Raw genomic sequence first — 21,566 nt, forward strand, 5'->3', positions numbered from 1 at the left:
AAGTGTTAGAACAATTCTGGTCCTTGTGAGTTTACAACCTGCATCTAGTAGATCAGTTGCCTGAAATCTAATGGTAAAAGAGAGGTAGAACCATCCAGATATGAGCAACAGTGATCGTCAGGTCTTGATTTTATTGACGTTAAAGAGTAAAATGACCAGTTGAATGACAACAGCTTGATCAGATTTTATTTTAAACTCTTTGACTGTCTGAAATGTCTGATTTCCTCTTAGGTGATAACCCTGGAAGGATGGGTTGACATCATGTATTTTGTCATGGACGCTCACTCCTTTTACAATTTCATCTACTTCATCCTTCTGATCATAGTAAGTATTCAAGCAAAAATGTTTTATCGTGCTTTTTGATCTGAGGTTGTGGACATCAAGCTGTCATTCGCTGCCCATCCCTCCTTGTCCCTGGGAAGGTGGCATTACAACTGAATGGCTTGCTAGGCCATTGCAGTGGACAGACAAGAGTTAACCACATTGGCGTGGGACTGGAGTCACACACGAGCCCTGACTGGGTAAGAACAACAGGTCTTCTGCCCTTAAATACATGATTGAACGAGTTGGGATTTATTATAATTTGATAGTTTCATGGAGGGACACTTTTGGTGATCCCAGCTTTTAATTTGAAGATTAATTTTAGACCGAATACAGAATGTTCGGGTTTCTAAAATGGGATTTAAGCTCTCATTCACTGGATAATTAGTCAAAGCCTCGGAACTGTGAGTTTATTAATATAACCACAACACTACCATACCTGCTAATTAGTGTTCCAATTCAGGTGGAGAGAGATTGGGTGAGATCTCTGCAAGGCTTCCCCCAGCACTAAGTTCAGAAACATCGCGGCTGCCAAATTGGGCTCCGCGGCCTTGCAATGCTACAGAGAGGAACCCAGAGAGTGTCTGAAAATGGTCACTAATCTCCTGACCACTTTCAATGTGGCCAATGTGTATTGCCAGGCATGGGTGATAGAGTGACCTTGCCGTATATGCAGCCCAAGCATAGCAGGACGCAGTTTTGATGCTCGACCTGTCGTTTTGGACCTCATTTGGTCCCTTTGATGCTCTTTTTTAAAGACAGGCTCAGCTGGACATGCGTTCAGCTGCACCCGGGACCCTCGACACTGGTGCTACTAAAGGGTATCAAGGTTGTATTTTCAGGTGAGGTACTTTTAACTATGTTTTGCTCAGTGAGTAGAAGTTCTATGTATTGTGTTGCAGGAGGAGCTCACATGAGCCATTGGAGTCAGAAGGGGGTAATGCTGGACTTTTGGAAGGAGTGGTGTGTGAGCGGAAAGCCTGATTTTACATATCATAGAATCACTACAGTGCAGACGGAGGCCATTCATCCCATCAAGTCTGCACTGACCCACTGAAAGTGCATCCGCCCTATGTCCACGCCCCACCATATCCCCTCACCTAACATTTTGGACACTAAGGGTCAATTTATCATGGCCAATCCACCTAACCTGCACATCTTTGGACTGTGGGAGGAAACCGGATCACCCGGAGGAAACCCACGCAGACACGGGGAGAACTTGCAAACTTCACACAGTCACCCAAGGTCGGATTCAAACCTGGGACCTTGGAGTTGTGAGGCAGCAGTGCTAACCACTGTGCTACAGCGCTGCTAAAGTTACAGACCCTCTTGGGCTAAAGCGTGACAGGCAGTTGTGGTGCACAGGCAGAGGAGAGGGGAAGCCATCTGTGGAGGGAGGAGGATGAATTCCCACTATCCTGGCAGGACTCAAAATGCACCCAGTCAGCCATTTCCACCATCTTCCAGCCACCGCGTTGAACCAAATGGTGGCTGCTTGGCAACAAGGGCTAACCAGTCATCCCATAAGAGTCCTAATCTAAATCACCTGCAGAAGAATTTATCGACAAGCTCATCCCCTTGGGAGCTGGCACATGTGCCATTGTTTTGCCCCTGTCCTGGCTGCAGCCCATTCATGCTCGGTGACTCAGCATGTGCCGATCCTGCTTCTAAACTACCCGCTCAAGTACATCCAGTGCCAGTGTCTGAGCAGGTGGCTGTGAGTGTCAGATCGAGTGACGGCGCTTCTACGTCAGACGCAAGCTCTTTCTCTGTCAGAGAGCACTGCTTGGCCAGACCTCTGAAAGCATAAACGCAAAAGGGAAGGTGGGCTTTGGATGGAAAGAAGGTGGTGCATGGTCACACCATCCGCAGCTTGAACATCATGGGCGAAATTCTCCTACCCGCCCCGCCACATTTCTGCCCCGACCCGCCGGCGGGAGTCTCCGTAACACCGGCCGGTCAATGGGGTTTCCCATTGTGGGGCAGCCCCACGCCGTCGGGAACCCCCCGGGCGCCGGCAAAACGGAGACGCCCGCCGGCGGAGAATGACGCCCCATGTCAGAATGCAAGATGAGGGTGAAGTGGGGTTTAAGAAGGCGAGTAAGGCAAGAACAAATTGTCATGCTGGATGTCTCAGTGACTGGTGTGCCAATAATGTGGAGCACTCCAAGAGGCTCAGCAGGTGCAGCCTTGCCTGTTTCCTGCTGATTCTCTGCTGTTCCATCCCGTCCAGCACCACCTTCTCCTGTGAGAGCGAAGGAAGATATGTGTGTGTGCGTATGTGTGTGAATATTATTGTGTGTGTGTATGTATGTGTATGTATATGTGTGTGTGTTTGTGTGTGTATGTATACCTATGTTAATGTGTGTATATGAATGTGTGTATTTGTGTGTGTATACGTGTGTGTGTGCATGGGAAATGAATGTTAGGCATGAATCCTGATTGTTTGAAATTGTCAATGATGATTGATGAGATACTTGTATGAGGTTGATAGTGCGATGGGTCGCAGTGACATTAGAAGATGACCACCCATGTGAGCTCATTGAATGTCTTGTGGTACTGCTGCCTGAACCCTTGGCTATCTCTTACCATCTCTTTGCACTGTGTACCTGGACAGCCAGCTGCCTCCATTATACTCTTCTCTTTTCCATTGCCTATGCTGCATCAGACAACTTAGAAGCCCTCTCCCTTGCCTACTGTTCCATTGGCACACTTCATTCCTTCTGAAAAATACTTTGTGAAGCAGTTCTAATGCCTACAGCAAGAAGGCATCCGTACGTTCAGAGGTGCAGGCTAGCTTTAAAGGGTGCAGGTTATATTCAAGAGATGCAGGCTAACTTTGAAAGATGCAGACAAGTTTGAGCTCATGCTAATTTCACATTCAACTGGACCCCTTGCTGAGCAGTGCAAATTGGCCCTGTCAAATCCTTAGCCCCTATTATTTTAAATAAATAGCACACAGTTTGTATTTTTAATAATAAAGTCATCCATATAAAACCTCCATTGGTTGAAATATTCACTGAGCAGTACCTATTTTAAATAATAATGCTGGGATTAAACTTTGCTCTGCTGCTTGAAATTGAAGCAGTTATTTGTCCTTCGCTTACTTCTCTAGACACATCTTTTCTTTCTTTACTTGCCCTGTTACTACTCATATTGCAGCATGGAGTCTTTTGGCATTTAATCTCTCCTGCCTTCCACCCTGTAGACCTTCCCCTTTTGTTCTCCTTTCCACCTTGCCATCCTTTCATTTTCTTACAGCATACCCTACTTTTCCCAGGCGACTGCTGTCGACCTGAAATGCTGCTTTACTCTCTCCACAGAAGGCCCCTGACCTGCTGAATATCTCCAGTATTTTCTGTCTTTTTTTCAGATTTCCAACATCTGCAGTAATTGACCTTCGCGTTTCCCTGCCACGTCCCCACCCTGATCAACTGCAAGCGTTTAACACTTACCCCCAATACCCGCCAGCACCCCCTCCTCCACCAGCACCCCTATGTCAACAACCCCCCCTCTCCACCATCAACCTCCTTCCCTCAACACCACCATCCTACCCCCTTCCCGCCTCCCAACTCATTCCCAGTCCTCGGTTTTCCATGATCCGTGCCAACTGCTGGGAATGATTAAAATGCACCAACTGCAACAAGGTGTGCAGGTTAAGTGGATTGGAATGCTAAATTGCCCCTTAGTATCCAGGGATGTGCAGGTTAGGTTACGGCGATAGGACAGGGTGGACGGGGGGTCGGGGGGGGGGGGGGTGCGGGGGGGGGACCTGGGTGCAGTGCTCTTTTGGAGGGTTGGTGCAGACTCAGTGGGCTGAATGGCCACCTTCTGCACTCAAGGGATTCTGGCTGAATGCAATATTGTCTTTTAACAGTTTCTTCCCTGTATCTTTTTTATCTTTCTAGGTTGGGTCATTTTTTATGATAAATTTATGTCTAGTTGTCATCGCAACTCAGTTTTCTGAAACCAAACAGCGTGAAAGCCAATTGATGAAGGAGCAGCGAGTTCGTTTTATGTCCAATGCCAGCACGCTGGCCAGTTTCTCTGAACCAGGGAGTTGCTACGATGAACTCTTGAAGTACATCAGCCACATGCTGCGGAAGGCACGCCGGGAGGTCGTGCGAGTTTGCTGCTTGGTTGTAAACAGGAGGGGGCCTCAACCCACCAGCAGTAGCGGGCCAGGCGCGCAATCACGTAAGAGGCGGAAACGCAAGCGGGCAGCCTCTGTCCACCACCTGATTCACCACCACCACCACCACCACCATTACCACGTCAGCAATGGAAGCCTGCGGGCACCAAGGGCCAGCCCCGAGATCAGTGATGTGGAAACCAACTCCGCGCACAATGCTGGCAACAGGCTGATCATGTTGCCTTCGCCCCTGCTCAACCTGCACCCTCCTCCTGCTCCTGCTGCACATGGCAAAACCGAGTCTGTCCACAGCATCTATCACGCCAACTGCCACATTGAACCGATCCAGTGTAAGTCATCCCTTAGGCAAGGGGTTGGCCTGCTCCCGCCAGATGGACTCCAGAAGAACACAGATGCCAAGACTTACTCAACTGTGCACCCCAGCTCCCCCCATGAGGTGATCAATCTGAACACCACAGGGGAAAAGACATTCAAGGACGCAACCATGAATCCTGACAACACAATGGCAAACCTCAATATCCCAGCAGGACCATATCGCAAAATGCATCGGCTCCTGGAAACACAGAGTGCCGGTGAGTGAACAAGGCCGAGCGTGTGTGTGAGTGAGTGTGTGTGTATGGGTATGTATGAGTGTGAATGCATATGTTTATGAGTGTGTGCGTATATGCGGGAGAGTGGGTGTGCGTGTGTCAGTGTGTGTATGTTTGTGCGTGAGTGTGTGTGTGTGTGTGTGAGTGCATGTGTGTGTATGAGTGTGTGTAAGCATAAATTTGTGTGTATGTGTATATTCCTGTTTGGAATGGGGAGGGCTTTATTGTTACTGTTTCTACTGGGGAGGGTGCCAGTGCTACTGTTTGTAATGGAAACGGTGTCATTATTACTGACTGTAGTTGAGAGGGTGTCAGTGTTACTGTTTGTAATCGGGAGGGTGTCAGTGTTACTGTTTGTAATGCAGAATATATCAACGTTATGTTTGTAATGGGAAGGACGTCAGTGTTACTGTTTGTAATGGGGAGGTCGTCACTGTTACTGTTTGTAATAGGCAGTGTGTCAGTGTTGCTGTTTGTAATGGGAAGGTTGTCAGTGTTGCTGTTTAAAATGGGGAGGATGTCAGTGTTACTATTTGTAATGCAGTGAACATCAGTGTTATGTTCGTAATAGGGAGGGAGTCAGTGTTACTGTGTGTAATGGGGAGGGTGATAGTGTTACTGCGTGTAATGGGGAGGGTTTCAGTGCTACTGTTTGTAATGGGGAGGGTGTCAGTGTTGCTGTACATAATGGGGAGCGCGTCAGTGCTACTGTTTGTAATGGGGAGGGTGTCAGTGTTACTGTTTGTAATGAGGTGGGCAACAGTGCTACAGCTTGTAATGGGGAGCGCATCAGTGTTGCTGTGTGTAATGGGGAGGGTGTCAGTGTTGCTGTATGTAATGGGGAGGATGTCAGTGCTACTGTTTGTAATGGGGAGAGTGTCAGTGTTACTGTTTGTAATGAGGAGGGCAACAGTGTTACTGATTGGAATTGGGAAGGTGACAGTGTTACTGTTTGGAATGGGGAAGATGTCAGTGTTGTGTTTGGAATGGAGAGGATGTCAGTGTTACTGTTTGTAATGGGGGGATGTCAGTATTACTGTTTGTAATGTGGAGGATATCAGTGTTACTGTTTGTAATAGGAAGGATGTCATTGTTACTGTTTGTAATGAGGAGGATGTGAGTGTTGTGTTTGGAATGTGGAGGATGTCAGTGTTGTGTGTGGAAAGGGGACAATGTCACTGTTGTGTGTGGAATGCAGAAAGTTTCAGTGTTACTGTTTGTAATGGGGAGGATGTCAGTGCTACTGTTTGTAATGGGGAGGATGTCAGTGCTACTGATTGTAATGGGCAGGATGTCAATGTTACTGTTTGTAATGGGGAGGATGTCAGTGTTGTGTTTGGAATAGGGGGATGTCAGTGTTGTGTTTGGAATGCAGAAGGCGTCAGTGTTACTGTTTGGAATGTGGAGGATGTCAGTGTTACTGTTTGTAATGGGGAGGACATCAGTGCTACTGTTTGTAATGGGGAGGATGTCAATCTTACTGTTTGTAATGGGGAGGATGTCAGTATTGTGTTTGTAATGGGGAGGATGTCAGTGTTGTGTTTCAAATGCAGACGGTGTTATTGTTTGTAATGGGGAGGATGTCAGTGTTTTTGTTTGTAATGGGGAGGATGTCAGTGTTTTGTTTGTAATGGGGAGGATGTCAGTGTTGTATTTGGAATGGGGAGGATGTCAGTGTTGTGTTTGGAGTGCAGAAGGTGTTATTGTTTGTAATGGGGAGGATGTCAGTGTTTCTGTTTGTAATGGGGAGGATGTCAGTGTTTTGTTTGTAATGGGGAGGATGTCAGTGCTTTTGTTTGTAATGGGGAGGATGTCAGTGTTGTGTTTGGAATGGGGAGGATATCAGTGTTACTGTTTGTAATGGAGAGGATGATAGTGTTCTGTTTGTAATGGGAAGGTGTCAGAGTTGTGTTTGGAATGGAGAAGGTGTCATTGTTATTCTTTGTGGTATTTATCATGTGGTTTGAAAACTGGATTTGCCAAATTGGGCAGCCTTTTCCCCACTCCCGAGATTGTTGCCTCATTCCTTCCCTCTCCACCTTCCCGTCCCCTGCACTTTTGGTTCTGAACATTCGTCACATCCTTTAAACTGAGTCAAATTAATTGGAGTGTGTTTGACCATTAGTATCAGGCCGCCTCAGGAAGCTGCTCATTTTAAGCCAAGCCATCCTTGCTTTCATTGAGCTCCCTTGTCCCATCAGGTTTGGTATGGTCTCCAAGCCTGTCCCAGTGGCGGCTTCAGAAGTTTTCACCATTGGGAAAAAAAACATCTGTTGAAATAGAGGAGAAAAGCGAATATTCAAGCTCATCCCCATCCCTTTTTTGCATATGTTTGACAGTGGCCTGATGGTGAGGCCCTCCCGGTATGTCCCATGTGTCTTGTGCACTCATTCAGATGGGGATAGTTTGCACGCTATGGCAATTTAATGTAATGGTGTGTGTTAGCAAATGTACAGCTTAATTTTTATAATTGTACTGCACTTGGGAGCCCTTCTCCAGCTGGAGTCGTTTCATTAGTTCCCAAGATAGTAAGAGTGCTCAAAGGCAGCATTGATGAAAATGTTCCAGACCCGCAAACCTTGATTTATTGTTCATGAACTTTAAAAGACCAAAAAAAAATCAAACTCTACAGCCCCACGTTTTCCCAACCAGGGCTGCCTTGTGAGCACTGCTGCTGATTAAGGAAGCAGGCCGCCCAGATTGATAGGTTTTGACACCACAAATTCTAAGTTGCACGAGGAGATTTAAAGCTGAGAGAGAGTTCTATTCACATAGTGTTGATGACTGAAGTACCATTTCATTTCCACTTTAAATTGGAACAATCAACCTCCTCAGTGTAAATAATAACAATGGGCTGTGCAAGTCACAGTTGAAGGACTTGACCTGCAGTTTCTGTGTCCTTTATGGTAGCTTGCGAGTCCTCCATTTCTCAGTTCAGCAGTTCATCTGTTAGTAATTAGTTTCATTCACTTTGAAATTAATACTGAGATGAATCAACAATATGTTGTAATTTTGAGTCCCCAATTTTTTTGTTTTTGTTGCAATAACTAAAATTGACCTGAATTAATTATGTTTAATTATGTGAGGGGCTGGTTTAGCACAGGGCTAAATCGCTGGCTTTGAAAGCAGACCCAGTCAGGCCAGCAGCACGGTTCAATTCGCATACCAGCCTCCCAGAACAGGCGACGGAATGTGGCGACTAGGGGCTTTTCACAGTAACTTCATTTGAAGCCTACTTGTGACAATAAGCGATTCTCATTCTCATATGGAAGGGCAACTGAAGAGCAAGAAAAGGCTGGGATGAAGCCATAGATTGCTTGAGTGAACTCTGAGGTTGTAATGCAGTATGCCAGAATTGGGGACAGGCAGGAAATACTGGCCCCTTGCCAGCAACACCCACTTCTCCTGCACTAAAGAAAAACAAAAATCCTACTAGGAGGATGTAGGGGACATGGTGGTTAGCACTGTTGCTTCACTGTCAGGGACCCGGGTTCGATTCCGACCTTGGGTGACTGTCTGTGTGGAGTCTGCACGTCCTCCCCGTGTGTGCGTGGGTTTCTGCCGGGTGCTCCGGTTTTCTCCCACAGTCCAAAGATGTGCAGGTTAGGTGGATTGACCATGCTAAAATTGCTCCTTAGTATCCAGGAATGAGCAGGTTGGTGGGGTTACGGGGATAGGGTGGGGGATTGGGCCCATGTAAGGTATTCTTTCAGTGGATTGGCGCAGACCCAATGGGCCAAATGGCCTCCTTCTGCACTGTAGAGATTCTATGGAACAGAAACTGGGTGGGGAACACAGAGGTCATGTTATTTATGTGCTCGTGCTGAGTCTGGAGTGGAGGTGGAATTATCCACTTTTCATTTACTTCCATCATAATGTCCTCTGAAGACATCAGAAAGTGTGCCACATACATCCGAGGGAGCAATGGTGTAGGTCTGTTGGATGAATGACAACAAGGGTGGTGATGCAGGCGCATTGATGCTGCTTTGGTCCTGAAAATGATGCAGCCAAGATACATACTATTCTATTCATTTCTTAGCAATAACGTTATCTGTGGAGCCAGAAGCTGCCTGGAAATAATGCCTTGTCAGTTCCCCAGTTGCAAACCTCAGTTGAAGCAACAAATAATACCACTAAAATACCTATGCAGTTTCCTGGAACTAAGTAAACCAGGGGCTGGTTTAGCACAGTGGGCTAAACAGCTGGCTTGTAATGCAGAACAGGGTCAGCAGCGTGGGTTCAATTCCAGTATCGGCCTCCCAGAACAGGTGCCGGAATGTGGCGACTAGGGGCTTTTCACAATAACTTCATTAAAGCCTACTTGTGACAATAAGCGATTATTATTATATTATTAAAGCAGTTAGTCAACAATCCGCCCACTATGGATACATATATAAAATTGCCAAGTATTTACTGTAGAGAAACAGGCCATTTGGCACATTTGAAACATGCCAATGTTAATGCTCCACACAAGCCCCATCCCACTCTGTTTCATCTAACCCCTTCGGCATACCGTGTGGAACGAAAACAATTTTCTTCTTTAAAACCCCTAGAATTAAGTTTCTGAAATAATTTCACATTCAGCCTCCTAAACGTTGATCAGAAATACCATCACTGCTAATAAATGAAGAACCTGGGCATATAGGACCGCAATTTAAAACAGAAAACACTGAAACCAGTTAGCATCTTCTGACTCTGATGCAATATTGTAACCAGGGGGTGCCCTGCCCTTATGAGGTGAGGTATGGGGGGCTCGATGACCCCCTAATTGGGGCATTGGGGGGGTTGGGGGGGGGGTTGGGGGGGGGGGCCCAGAGGCCATGGTGGATGGTCCAGAGATCGGTGCACTGATCTCTTCCTGCACTGGCGAGCAGAGCTCCTTAGTGCAGGGAATGAGCCTAAGTGCAGCCTCAGCAAGGCGTTCCTCACCAGGCCCATAAACAAAGCTGAGTCCCGTTTAATAGTGGGGTCTTTCTTGGCGCCGCAAGCACCAGGAAACACCCAGCTAAGTGTGCCCCACACGGGACTCTGTTTCATTTCCATAAATGGTGCCCGTTAACTCTGTTTCTATGTCCAAATATTCTGCCTGACTTATTGAGTGTTTCCACGTTTTCTGCTTTTATTTTGGATTTCTCAGCATCCACAGTACTTTTGTTTTGTGCAACTTTTATTTTTAGAACATTAAACATCCAAATTTGATTGTTCCCCCTGCCAGGCCATTGTAAAAGCTCATGCAAGCTGTCTGGTCACTGCACGCCCTACGGCTCTCCCAGAGGAACAGCTGACATTCTGAACTGCGACCCACAAAGTTGCCCCATCTGCATCAGGGGCAATGAGTCTGAGGTGAGGGATAACGAGACGTTGGATTCAGACAGTGAGGGAGTGTACGAGTTCACCCAGGACGCCCACTACAATGACCAGAGAGACCCTCAGCGCAGCCAACCAAGAATGACAATAGCAAACAAATGCTGGGCGTTATGGAAACCAGTCTGTGACACTTGTCGCAAGATTGTTGACAGCAAGTATTTTGGACGTGGAATTATGATTGCTATTCTCATCAATACGCTTAGCATGGGGATTGAATACCACGAACAGGTGAGGCACTGAAGTTGTTTCTGTAACCCTCTAATGCTTTTTTATCTTTCCCCATATTTAAAGTAAGCAAGAGTGGTTTTGCTTTTCTGTTTTAGTGCTGAGCCCTGTAAATTCCTTGCCTATGATAGATTGAGCATAATTGTTATAATGTCTTTCATCAAGTCAATTAATTTGTGCCGACGTACTGACTTTCATCTTCAAAGAAAACACTCAGATCAACTGTAGATAAAGCAAGAGACAGGAACAAGAACAAACCTTGAGGGGCTATTAAAACCCTCAGATTTTTTAAAATGTAAATTAGTATGTATTTGCTTTTAAGCTTGGAGACACAAGGGGTGAAGTCAGACCCGGTCGGAATCTCAAGCCAATTGGAATCGCTTTGCCGCCCTGTATATAGGACACAACTGATGATTAGTTCTATTGAAGACAATGGGACTGAAGATCAATCATAAAATGGGTATCCAAAATGGCACCACCTGTTTTACATCTGTGCCCATGTCCAATTTCACCCTCCTAATAGTGATTCGAAACAAACCTGTTGGACTTTAACCTGGTGTTGTAAGACTTCTTACTGTGCCCACCCCAGTCCAACGCCGGCATCTCCACACCCTCCTAATATATTGAGATTGTAACAAACATACCTCACATTTTTATATCACAGAAGTGTCGGATGCTGTGTTTTGATGTTGGTTGATGGTAAATTAGGAAGTGGGAAAGAAAATCAAGGATGATGGAGCAATGTATGTTTGATAGCGGACCAATCAGATGATCAAACTGACCTTGATGCCACACAGCCACAAGCCAGTCAACTGCCTGGGACCATCTCTCCCTGTTTCCTTTCAGAACCCGACTCACAATGAGTCACTGCACTCAGGAATATTGTACTGGGGGGAATTAGCAGTTCTTATTGTGAATACAACTGCCACAATGTCCTTGAGGAATTAGAAACTTATGACTTAAACTTCTGCCATCTCTCTGTCCTAATTTCAGACTCTGCTTCTTTGGCCTAGTGTTTTGTCAACTGGCCCTAAAGTTTTCATCTTTAGCTCAATCTTCATGTTTTAATCTGATTACGCACTTGTAAAGCAGCTTGGTACGTCATGTACAGCATGGTGGCTCGGCGACACACTGGTTAGCACTACTACCTCGGCGCCCCAGGAACCCGGGTGCAATTCTGGCCTTGGGTGACTGGCTGTGTGGAGTTTGCACTTTCTCCTCATGTCTGTGTAGGTTTCCTCCGCGTGCTCCAGTTTCCTCCCACAATCCAAAGATATGAAGGTTAGGTGGATTGGCCATACTAAACTTGTTCCTTAGTGTTCAAAGAGGGGAGAGTGGGGGTAGGTAGGTTCATCTTTCAGGGGGTCATAGAATCCCTACATTTGGCCCATCGAGTCTGCACTGACCCTTCCCCACAGCCCCCTATCATTGTAACACCATAACCTAACCTGCACATGCCTAAACACTAAGGGGCAATGTATCATGGACAATCCATCTAACACGCACATCTTTGGACTGTGGGTGTAAACCCACGCAGACACGAGTAGAACATACAAGCTCCACACAGACAGTGATCCAAGGCCCGAATTGAACTGGGGTGCCTGGTGCTTTGAAGCAGCAGTGCTAACCACTATGCCACCATGGTCAGTGCAGACTCAATGGGCCAAGTGGCCTCCTCTGCACTGTGGTGATTCTATGATTCTATTCTATAGTTATAAAAGCATTCTATAAATTCAAGTTGTTGCTACATAGTTGATGAGCAGATTTGCTTTATCTTTGGTTTGTGTATCAGAATAAAGTGTGAATTCCGTCCACACACAAGCACAAATGATGCACTGGACTTTTTGCAACCACTGCTTCTTAGCTTCTAATCATGTCCCCAGTTTTCCGTCCAGGACTTCAAGTGTCCTAAACGACAGCTCCATGATTTAAACAATGTGAATCATATTGTTTGTATTTTACACTGAACTTCCTTCTGCTCTCTGACCTCAGTGGATTGGACACAGAATGGGCTCCGAGGGAGAGGTGCAATAAACTGGCAGTGGACCATTTAAATTCAGCTGTGTCACATTAACACCAGTTGCAACCTTGCAACATGCATTTTGGACAAGACTAAAGTGCCAATAAATGTTGTAACGTAGTTAAATTACATTTGGCATAATTTTTGCTTCACCAAGGATTACCCCAGCTAACCACTTGCAATGCAAACTTCCCCGAGTAAATTTATCATTTTCACAAGTCCCTCAAAATAATTTTCTGAAGCTTTTTCTTTCTATGAACCGCACGCAGATCTGCTCCCAATTAGCCATTGCCATAACTTTGCTAAAGAGATTGGCTGAAACCCAGCTTATCCAAGTTACAGGATCATAGGTTTGGACTTTCATGTGCAACATAGCAACTAAGGTACAGGGTCGCTGACAATGTTGCTTCAACAGCACCAGGGCCCCAGGTTCGATTCCCGGCTTGGTCACTGTCTGTGTGGAGTCTGCACGTTCTCCCTGTGTCTGCATGGGTTTCCTCCGGGTGCTCCAGTTTCCTCCCATATGTCCCATGCTTGTTAGGTGAATTGGACATTCTGAATTCTCCCTCTGTGTACCCGAACAGGTGGCGGAATGTGACAACTGGAGGATTTTCACAGTAACTTCATTGTAATGTAAGCCTACTTGTGAAAATAAAGATTATTAAAAAATAAATCAGTGTTGCCAACTCTGCTTGTACCTATTCCTGGAGATTTCATTGAGTCTCCCCTACCTCCAATCGCCCCTCCCCCACATTCCTGGAATCTGTTCCTCCATGCAGCCCTTTCCTCTGCCAATCAGAATGTGTAGACTCTTGGGGCGAAATTCTCCTACCCGCCTCGCCACATTTCTGCCCCGACCGGCCGGCGGGAGTCTCCGTAACACCGGCCGGTCAATGGGGTTTCCCATTGTTGGGCAGCCCCACGCTGTCGGGAAACCCCCGGGCGCCGGCAAAACGGAGACTCCCACCGGCGGAGAATGACGCCCCTGATTTGGTGAATTTTGATAGTCAGTCAAACAGCCATTTTTCCGACTCCAATAATTTTATAACTAATAAATGAAGGTGAAAATTAATAAAACACCGAAGGAAATTGCAGGATTTAGATCGTTTGGAGACTTGGGTGGAGAGATGGCAGATGGAGTTTAATCCAGACAAATGTGAGGTAATGCATTCTGGAAGGTCTAATGCAGGTAGGGAATATACAGTGAATGGTAGAACCCTCAAGAGTATTGACAGTCAGAGAGATCTAGGTGTACAAGTCCACAGGTCACTGAAAGGGGCAACACAGGTGGAGAAGGTAGTCAAGAAGGCATACGGCATGCTTGCCTTCATTGGCCGGGGCATTGAGTATAAAAATTGGCAAGTCATGTTGCAGCTGTATAGAACCTTAGTTAGGCCACACTTGGAGTCTAGTGTTCAATTCTGGTCACCACACCACCAGAAGGATGTAGAGGCTTTAGAGAGGGTGCAGAAGAGATTTACCAGGATGTTGCCTGGTATGGAGGGCATTAGCTATGAGGAGAGGTTGAATAAATTCGGTTTGTTCTCACTGGAACGACGAAGGTTGAGGGGCGACCTGATAGAGGTCTACAAAATTATGAGGGGCATAGACAGAGTAGATAGTCAGAGTCTTTTTCCCAGGGTAGAGGGGTCAATTACTAGGGGGCATAGGTTTAAGGTGCAAGGGGCAAGGTTTAGAGGAGATGAATGAGGCAAGCTTTTTACACAGAGAGGAGTGGGTGCCTGGAACTCGCTGCCGGAGGAGGTGGTGGAAGCAGGGACGATAGTGACATTTAAGGGGCATCTTGACAAATACATGAATAGGATGGGAATAGAGGGAATACGACCCCGGAAGTGCAGGAGATTTTAGGTTAGACGGGCAACATGGCCGGCACAGGGTTGGAGGGCCGAAGGGCCTGTTCCTGTGCTGTACTTTTCTTTGTTCTTTGTTGAAAGAGTTTTGTTTCGTGGAATCCTGTCCGACATAGAATCATAGAATTTACAGTGCAAAAGGAGGCCATTCAACCCATCGAGTCTGCACTGGCCCTTGGAAAGAGCACCCTACTTAAGCCCCACATCTCCACCCTATTCCCCTTTATCCCCGTAACCCAGTAACCCCACTGTGGTAAACCACTGTGTTGCATTGTGTTGTGTTGTACATGCCTGGGCTTGTCCCGCCTGGCTCCGCCTGTGGCTCCTCCCCTCAGGCTCATGTATAAAGGTGGCTAGTCTCCGCCTCCGCCCCAGTTCGGGTCCGAGGCCAGGAGGCTTGCTGTTTAGTGTATCAAAGCCCCAATTACATTCATCACTCGTCATGTGCTTATTGAAGGCATATTAATTTAATACACTAAACTTCACGATGAACTCATGACTCAAACCTGATCGCCTGGAGCTGGACCCACAGGCAGCTAAAGCCACAGAAACGTTTGAGCACTGGCTAAGCTGCTTCGAAGCGTACCTCGCATCCTTCACCGAAGATTTCATAGACCTCCAGAAGAAGCAGATCCTCCACGTACGGGTGAACCCACGAGTCTTTCATCTCATCAGGGACGCCCCCGCGTATGCGGAGGCAATAATGCTGCTGAAGGACAATACGTGAAGTCCGTTAACAAGGTGTATGCTAGGCACCTTCTTGCCATGAGACGGCAACGTCCGGGGGAATCACTTGCAGAATTCCTGCGTGCTTTGCGTGTACTCTGCCGGAACTGTGATGGCCGGGCGATATCGGCTACCCAGCACGTGGAGCTGCTGATCAGGGACGCTTATGTCGCGGGCATGAAATCAAATTATATCCGCCAGCGATTACTAGAAGGGGGTACACTCGGCCTCCCAGAGACAGTACAACTCTCCAACTCACTGGAGGTGGCCTCCCAGAATATGGAGGCCTATACCTCCAACCACGTGGCACCCTCTTGGGCCTCGTGGGCACAGCCATCATTCAACCCAGGTGTGACGCAAGCCTGTGCCGCGCAACGGCCCGCCAACGTCGGAGGCCCGACGTGCTACCTTTGCGGCCAGGGCAGCCACCCCAGACAACGCTGCCCTGCATGGAATGCAACTTGCAATGGCTGTGGGAAGAAGGGCCACTTTGCAAAAGCCTGCCAGGCCCGATCTCCCCCTAAAACCTCTAGGCACAGCAGCACTGCCTGCTGCCTGTCGGGGCCACCCCCAGCTGCCGCGCCACCCGCCATGTGTGACCCTTGGGCGCCGCCATCTTCGCCACCACCTTCAATTTCGGAAGCCACATGCAACCCATAGGGGCCGCCATCTTTAACGCATCCTCCAACCGCCACCGTGACCCACGGAGGCCGCCATCTTGGACACCATCGCCGCTGCCACCCGCTATGCGCGACCCATGGGGACCGCCATCTTGGATGCCGTCACCGTTGCCTCCCGCCACAAGGCTTGGGACCACTCCGCTGCCTGCCGGGAGCCTGGCTCACCCGACCGCTGGCCACCGCCACCTCCGACCAGCCTACCGACTGCCTTCCAAAGCTCGCCTCCATCACGCTTGACCAGTCCCGGCCGCACCACCTCGTGAAGTCTACGATGACCGTCCGGATGAATGGGCAAGAGACAGCCTGTCTTTTCGACTCCGGGAGCACAGACAGCTTCATTCACCCAGATACGGTAAGGCGCTGCTCCCTCCCAATCTTACCCGCGACTCAGAAAATCTCCCTGGCTTCCGGATCCCATGCAGTAGAAATCCGGGGGTACTGTGTCGCAACCCTTTCTGCACAAGGCGTAGAGTACGCTAACTTCAAACTCTACATCGTTCCCCATTTCTGCGCTGCCCTATTACTGGGGCTCAACTTCCAGTGCCATCTCCAGAGCCTTACTTTAAAGTTCGGTGGCCCCCTGCCCCCCCTCACCGTCTGTAGCCTCGCGATCCTTAAGGTCGACCCACCCTCGCTCTTCGCAAACCTCACCCTGGAATGTAAGCCCGTCGCTACCAGGAGCAGACAATACAGTGCCCGGGACAGGTCGGAGGTCCAGCGAATCCTGCGAGAGGGGATCATTGAGGCTAGTACCAGCCCCTGGAGACCCCAAGTGGTGGTCGCCAAGACTGGGGAGAAGCACCCGATGGTCATCAACATCAAATACAATCAGACCATTAACCTGTACACGCAGCTCGACGCGTACCCCCTCCCCCGCATATCTGACATGGTCAATCAGATTGCGCAGTATCGAGTCTTCTCCACAGTTGACTTGAAGTCCGCGTACCACCAGCTCCCTTTCCGCCCGGAGGACCACCAATACACTGATTTTGAGGCAGATGGCCGCCTCTACCACTTCCTCAGGGTCCCCTTCGACATCACCAATGGATCTCGGTCTTCCAAAGAGAAACGGACCGAATGGTTAACCAGTACCGGCTGCGGGCCACGTTCCAGTATTTAGACAATGTCACCATCTGCGGCAATGACCAGCAGGGCCATGACGAAAACCTCCGGCACTTCCTCCACACCGCTAAACTCCTGAATCTCACCTATAATAAAGAAAAATGCATTTTCCGCACAACCCGCCTAGCCATCCTCGGCTACATCGAGGAACACAGAGTCCTAGGGCCCGACCGCATGCCCCCTCATGGAATTCCCCCTCCCCCACTGCCCCAAGGCCCTGAAGAGATGCCTGGGGTTCTTCTCGTGCTGTGCCCAGTGGTTCCCCAATTATGCGGACAAAGCCCGCCCACTTAACAAATCCACCGTTTTTCTCCTGACGGCCGAGGCCCGCCTGGCCTTCAATCGCATCAAGGCAGATATTGCCAAAGTCGTGATGCACGCTGTGAACGAGTCCATTCCGTTCCAGGTGGAGAGCGATGCGTCGGACTTTGCTCTGGCCGCTACCCTCAACCAGGCGGGCAGGCCCGTGGCTTTCTTCTCCCGTACCCTCCATGCCTCCGAAATTCGACACCCCTCCGTCGAAAAGGAAGCCCAAGCCATCGTAGAAGCTGTGCGACATTGGAGGCATTACCTGGCCGGCAGGAGATTCACTCTCCTCACTGACCAAAGGTCGGTTGCCTTCATGTTCAATAACACACAGCAGGGTAAGATCAAGAATGACAAGATTCTGAGGTGGAGGATCGAGCTCTCCACCTACAACTACGATATCTTGTATCGACCTGGGAAGCTCAATGAGCCCCAGATGCCCTATCCCGCGGTACATGTGCCAGCGCACATGTAGACCGACTCCGGGCCCTCCACAATGACCTCTGTCACCCGGGGGTCACCCGTTCTTTTCACGTAATCAAGGCTCGCAACCTGCCTTACTCCATCGAGGAGGTCAGGACCGTGACCAGGGACTGCCAGGTCTGCGAGGAGTGCAGAATGCACTTCTATCGGCCAGACAGAGCACACCTGGTAAAGGCTATTCGCCCCTTTGAGCGCCTCAGCATCAACTTCAAAGGGTCCCACTGACCGTAACGTGTACTTCCTCAACATTTTTTTTTTTTAAATTTAGAGTACCCAATTCATTTTTTTCCAATTAAGGGGCAATTTTAGCATGTTCAATCCACCCACCCTGCACATCTTTGGGTTTTGGGGGTGAAACCCACGCAAACACGGGGAAAATGTGCAAACTCCACACGGACAGTGACCCAGAGCCAGGATCGAACCTGGGACCTCAGCGCCGTGAGACTGCAGTGCTACCACTGCGCCACCATGCTGCCCTTTCCTCAACATTGTTGACGAGTACTCAAGATTCCCCTTCGCCATCCCGTGCCCTGACATGACCTCTGCCACTGTCATCAAGGCCCTGCACAGTCTTTTCACGTTGTTCGGGTTCCCTGCCTACATCCATAGTACGAAGTGTTACAACACCAGGTTAAAGTCCAACAGGTTTGTTTCGATGTCACTAGCTTTCGGAGCGCTGCTCCTTCCTCAGGTGAATGAAGAGGTATGTTCCAGAAACAAATATATAGACAAATTCAAAGCTGCCAGACAATGCTTGGAATGCGAGCATTAGCAGGTGATTAAATCTTTACAGATCCAGAGATGGGGTAACCTCAGGTTAAAGAGGTGTGAATTGTGTCAAGCCAGGACAGTTTGTAGGATTCCGCAGGCCAGATGGTGGGGGATGAATGTAATGCGACATGAATCCCAGGTCCCGGTTGAGGCCGCACTCATGTGTGCAGAACTTGGCTATAAGTTTCTGCTCGGCGATTCTGCGTTGTCGCGCGTCCTGAAGGCCGCCTTGGAGAACGCTTACCCGGAGATCAGAGGCTGAATGCCCTTGATTGCTGAAGTGTTCCCCAACTGGAAGGGAACATTCCTGCCTAGTGACTGTTGCGCGATGTCCGTTCATTCGCCGACTGGGTGAAGAAGAGGACAACACGCTCCCGGACATGCAGGTCTCGACACCGGTGTCCACACCACAGCCGGGACAGAGGCGATCAAGGCGGAAGGTCAAGGCCCCCGACAGACTTGACCTTTAAGACCACTTCACCCCCGCCAGACTCTTTTTTAAACAGTGGGTAAATGTGGTAAACCACTGTGTTGCATTGTATTGTATTGTACATGCCTGGGCTTGTCCCGGCTGGCTCCGCCTGTGGCTCCTCCCCTCAGGCTCATGTATAAAGGTGGCTCGTCTCCGTCTCCGCCCCAGTTCGGGACCAGACGCCAGGAGGCTTGCTGTTTCGTGTATTAAAGCCTCAGTTACATTCATCACTCGTCGTGTGCTTATTGATGGCATATCACCCACCAACCTTTTTGAACACTGAGGGCAATTTAGAATAGCCAATCCACCTAACTTGCACATCTTTGGACTGTGGGAGGAAACCGGAGCACCCGGAGGAAACCCACACCCACACAGACAGTGACCCACGCTGGGAATCGAACTTGGGACCCTGGAGCTGTGAAGCAACTGTGTTAGCCACTATGCTACCATGCTGCCAATATGTTTGGAATTACTCCAGTTAGATTACAGTCCAATTTTCTAGTAACCTTTGCAAGATTACAAACTTACAATCATCCATGGTGTACTTTTAACAGAAGCGCTGGCAAAGAGTTTACTTGAAATTAAGCATGTTTAGCCGAGGTGCCAAGGCCTACACCTGAGAGGAATCTGATTTAAAATCACGGAAATCGACTTTAAAAACTACAGTGGAAGTTTTAATAGCTTTATTGGTGTACCGAGTCAGTTTTTTTGAGTAAATTCAATATTTATTGATATGAGAAGCTTCCAAATGGTGTCTACCAGTGTCTGTCTGCTGAAGGACATGAGTTCAATTTGAGCCCAGCGCAATCGGTAGTATTTCACAATTTTGACTTTTGGCCGTGACTTTATGGACAGGGCCTGATGCAGTCAAACTGCCTCCTAACCCATGTAATAGATTTTGGATAACATATCAATAATTGGTTAATTCCCTTGCATTTAGAATCCCGGACCTTACGTGCCAATTCGAAGCAGATTGAGCTGACATTATTGACGGGATAAGTTTCCGGCCACATTTTCACTGCATCACTAAGTCCGCCTATTCCCGATTCCATAACAGGGCCTGGCTCGGCTCCTGCCTCAGCTCATCTGCTGCTGACCTCCTCCTGCAGGTCTCTGTATCATAGGCTTGTCTTTTCCAATTCCCACCTTGCTGACATTCCATCTTTCACCCTCCATAAACCCAAGCTCATACAAAGCTCTGCTGCCTGAATCCTTCCTCACTCCCAGTCCCGTTTGTCCATCACTGGCCATCATTGGCTCCCAGTCCAGTAATTTCAAAATTCTCATAATTATTTGAGAGGGGAGAGATACAAAAGTGTCCAGAGGGGAAATGTTTTCACACAGAGGGTGGTGAGTGTCTGGAACGAGCTGCCAGAGTCAGTAGTAGAGGCAGGTACAATTTATTTTGTCTTTTAAAAAGCATTTAGACATTTATATGAGAAAGCTGGGGATAGAGGATTATGGGCCAAATGCAGGCAAATGGGATTAGCTTAGTGGTAAAAACTGGGCTGCGTGGACAAGTTGGGCCAAAGGGCCTGTTTTCATGCTGTAAACCTCTCTGACTCTGACTCTATTGCAAAATCATTAAATAGGTTCTCTTGGTGGTGGGACATGTTGTGTTCGGTGTTTGTTGTCTAGCAAGGAATCCACAGAACAGCTTGTAACTTGTCCAAACTAGGATCTTTATTAATTCACATGTGGCAAGGTAATGATCTGATACAGAGCAAGCTATCATGGAGTTTCTTTATATTCCCCTGGAACTACCCCTATGCACGACTGTCCTCATGTATATCGTATAACCATCTCTGTATCACCGGATCTGCCCGCACTTATATTTGAGTTCCTTGTCAAATGATCACTGTCTTGAGACTGCATGGCGGGTCTGTACCACCACCTGCTGGTTGGAGGTCACACCACCAGCTATCTACGATATTGCTTACAGGCATATCACTACATTACAAACAGGGCAGCATGTAGCACAGTGGTTAGCACAGTTGCTTCACAGCTCCAGGGTCCCAGGTTAATTTCCCGGCTTGGGTCACTGAGTATGCGGAGTCTGCGCGTTCTCCCCGTGTCTGCGTGGGTTTCCTCTGGGCGCTCCGATTTCCTCCCACAGTCCAAAGATGTGCAGGTTAGGTGGATGGCCATGTTAAATTGCCCTTAATGTCCAAAAAGGTTAGGTGGGGTTACTGGGTTATGGGGATAAGTGGGCTTAAGTGGGGTGCTCTTTCTAAGGGCGGGTGCAGACTCAATGGGCCGAATGGCCTCCTTCTGCACTGTAAATTCTCTGATTCTATGATTCCTCCCTGGCCCCGGCTCCCCTTTGCGTTGCACAACCCTCCATCACGATCTCTCTGCTTCTCAAATTCTGACCTATCTGAATCGACTCTGTATTGGCGAATGAGCTTTCAGCACCTCAGTCCTAAATGAATCAATTCCATCTCTAAATGTCCCTGTTG

At 48.3% G+C, this 21,566-nt stretch overlaps 1 protein-coding gene across 3 annotated transcripts in view; it reads left to right on the forward strand.

Moving 5' to 3' along the window:
* cacna1g (calcium channel, voltage-dependent, T type, alpha 1G subunit) overlaps nucleotides 1–21,566 on the forward strand; it is a 541,990-nt gene that overhangs the window by 155,898 nt on the left and 364,526 nt on the right. For all 3 annotated transcript variants that reach the window (XM_072483051.1, XM_072483052.1, XM_072483053.1), the window contains exons 6-8: nucleotides 232–324; nucleotides 4,230–5,046; nucleotides 10,280–10,659. In XM_072483051.1, coding sequence (XP_072339152.1) covers nucleotides 232–324; nucleotides 4,230–5,046; nucleotides 10,280–10,659 — 1,290 coding nt within the window. The remainder of the gene's footprint in view (nucleotides 1–231; nucleotides 325–4,229; nucleotides 5,047–10,279; nucleotides 10,660–21,566) is intronic.

The sequence above is a fragment of the Scyliorhinus torazame genome, chromosome 18, assembly GCF_047496885.1.
Source record: "Scyliorhinus torazame isolate Kashiwa2021f chromosome 18, sScyTor2.1, whole genome shotgun sequence".
NCBI lineage: Eukaryota > Metazoa > Chordata > Chondrichthyes > Carcharhiniformes > Scyliorhinidae > Scyliorhinus > Scyliorhinus torazame.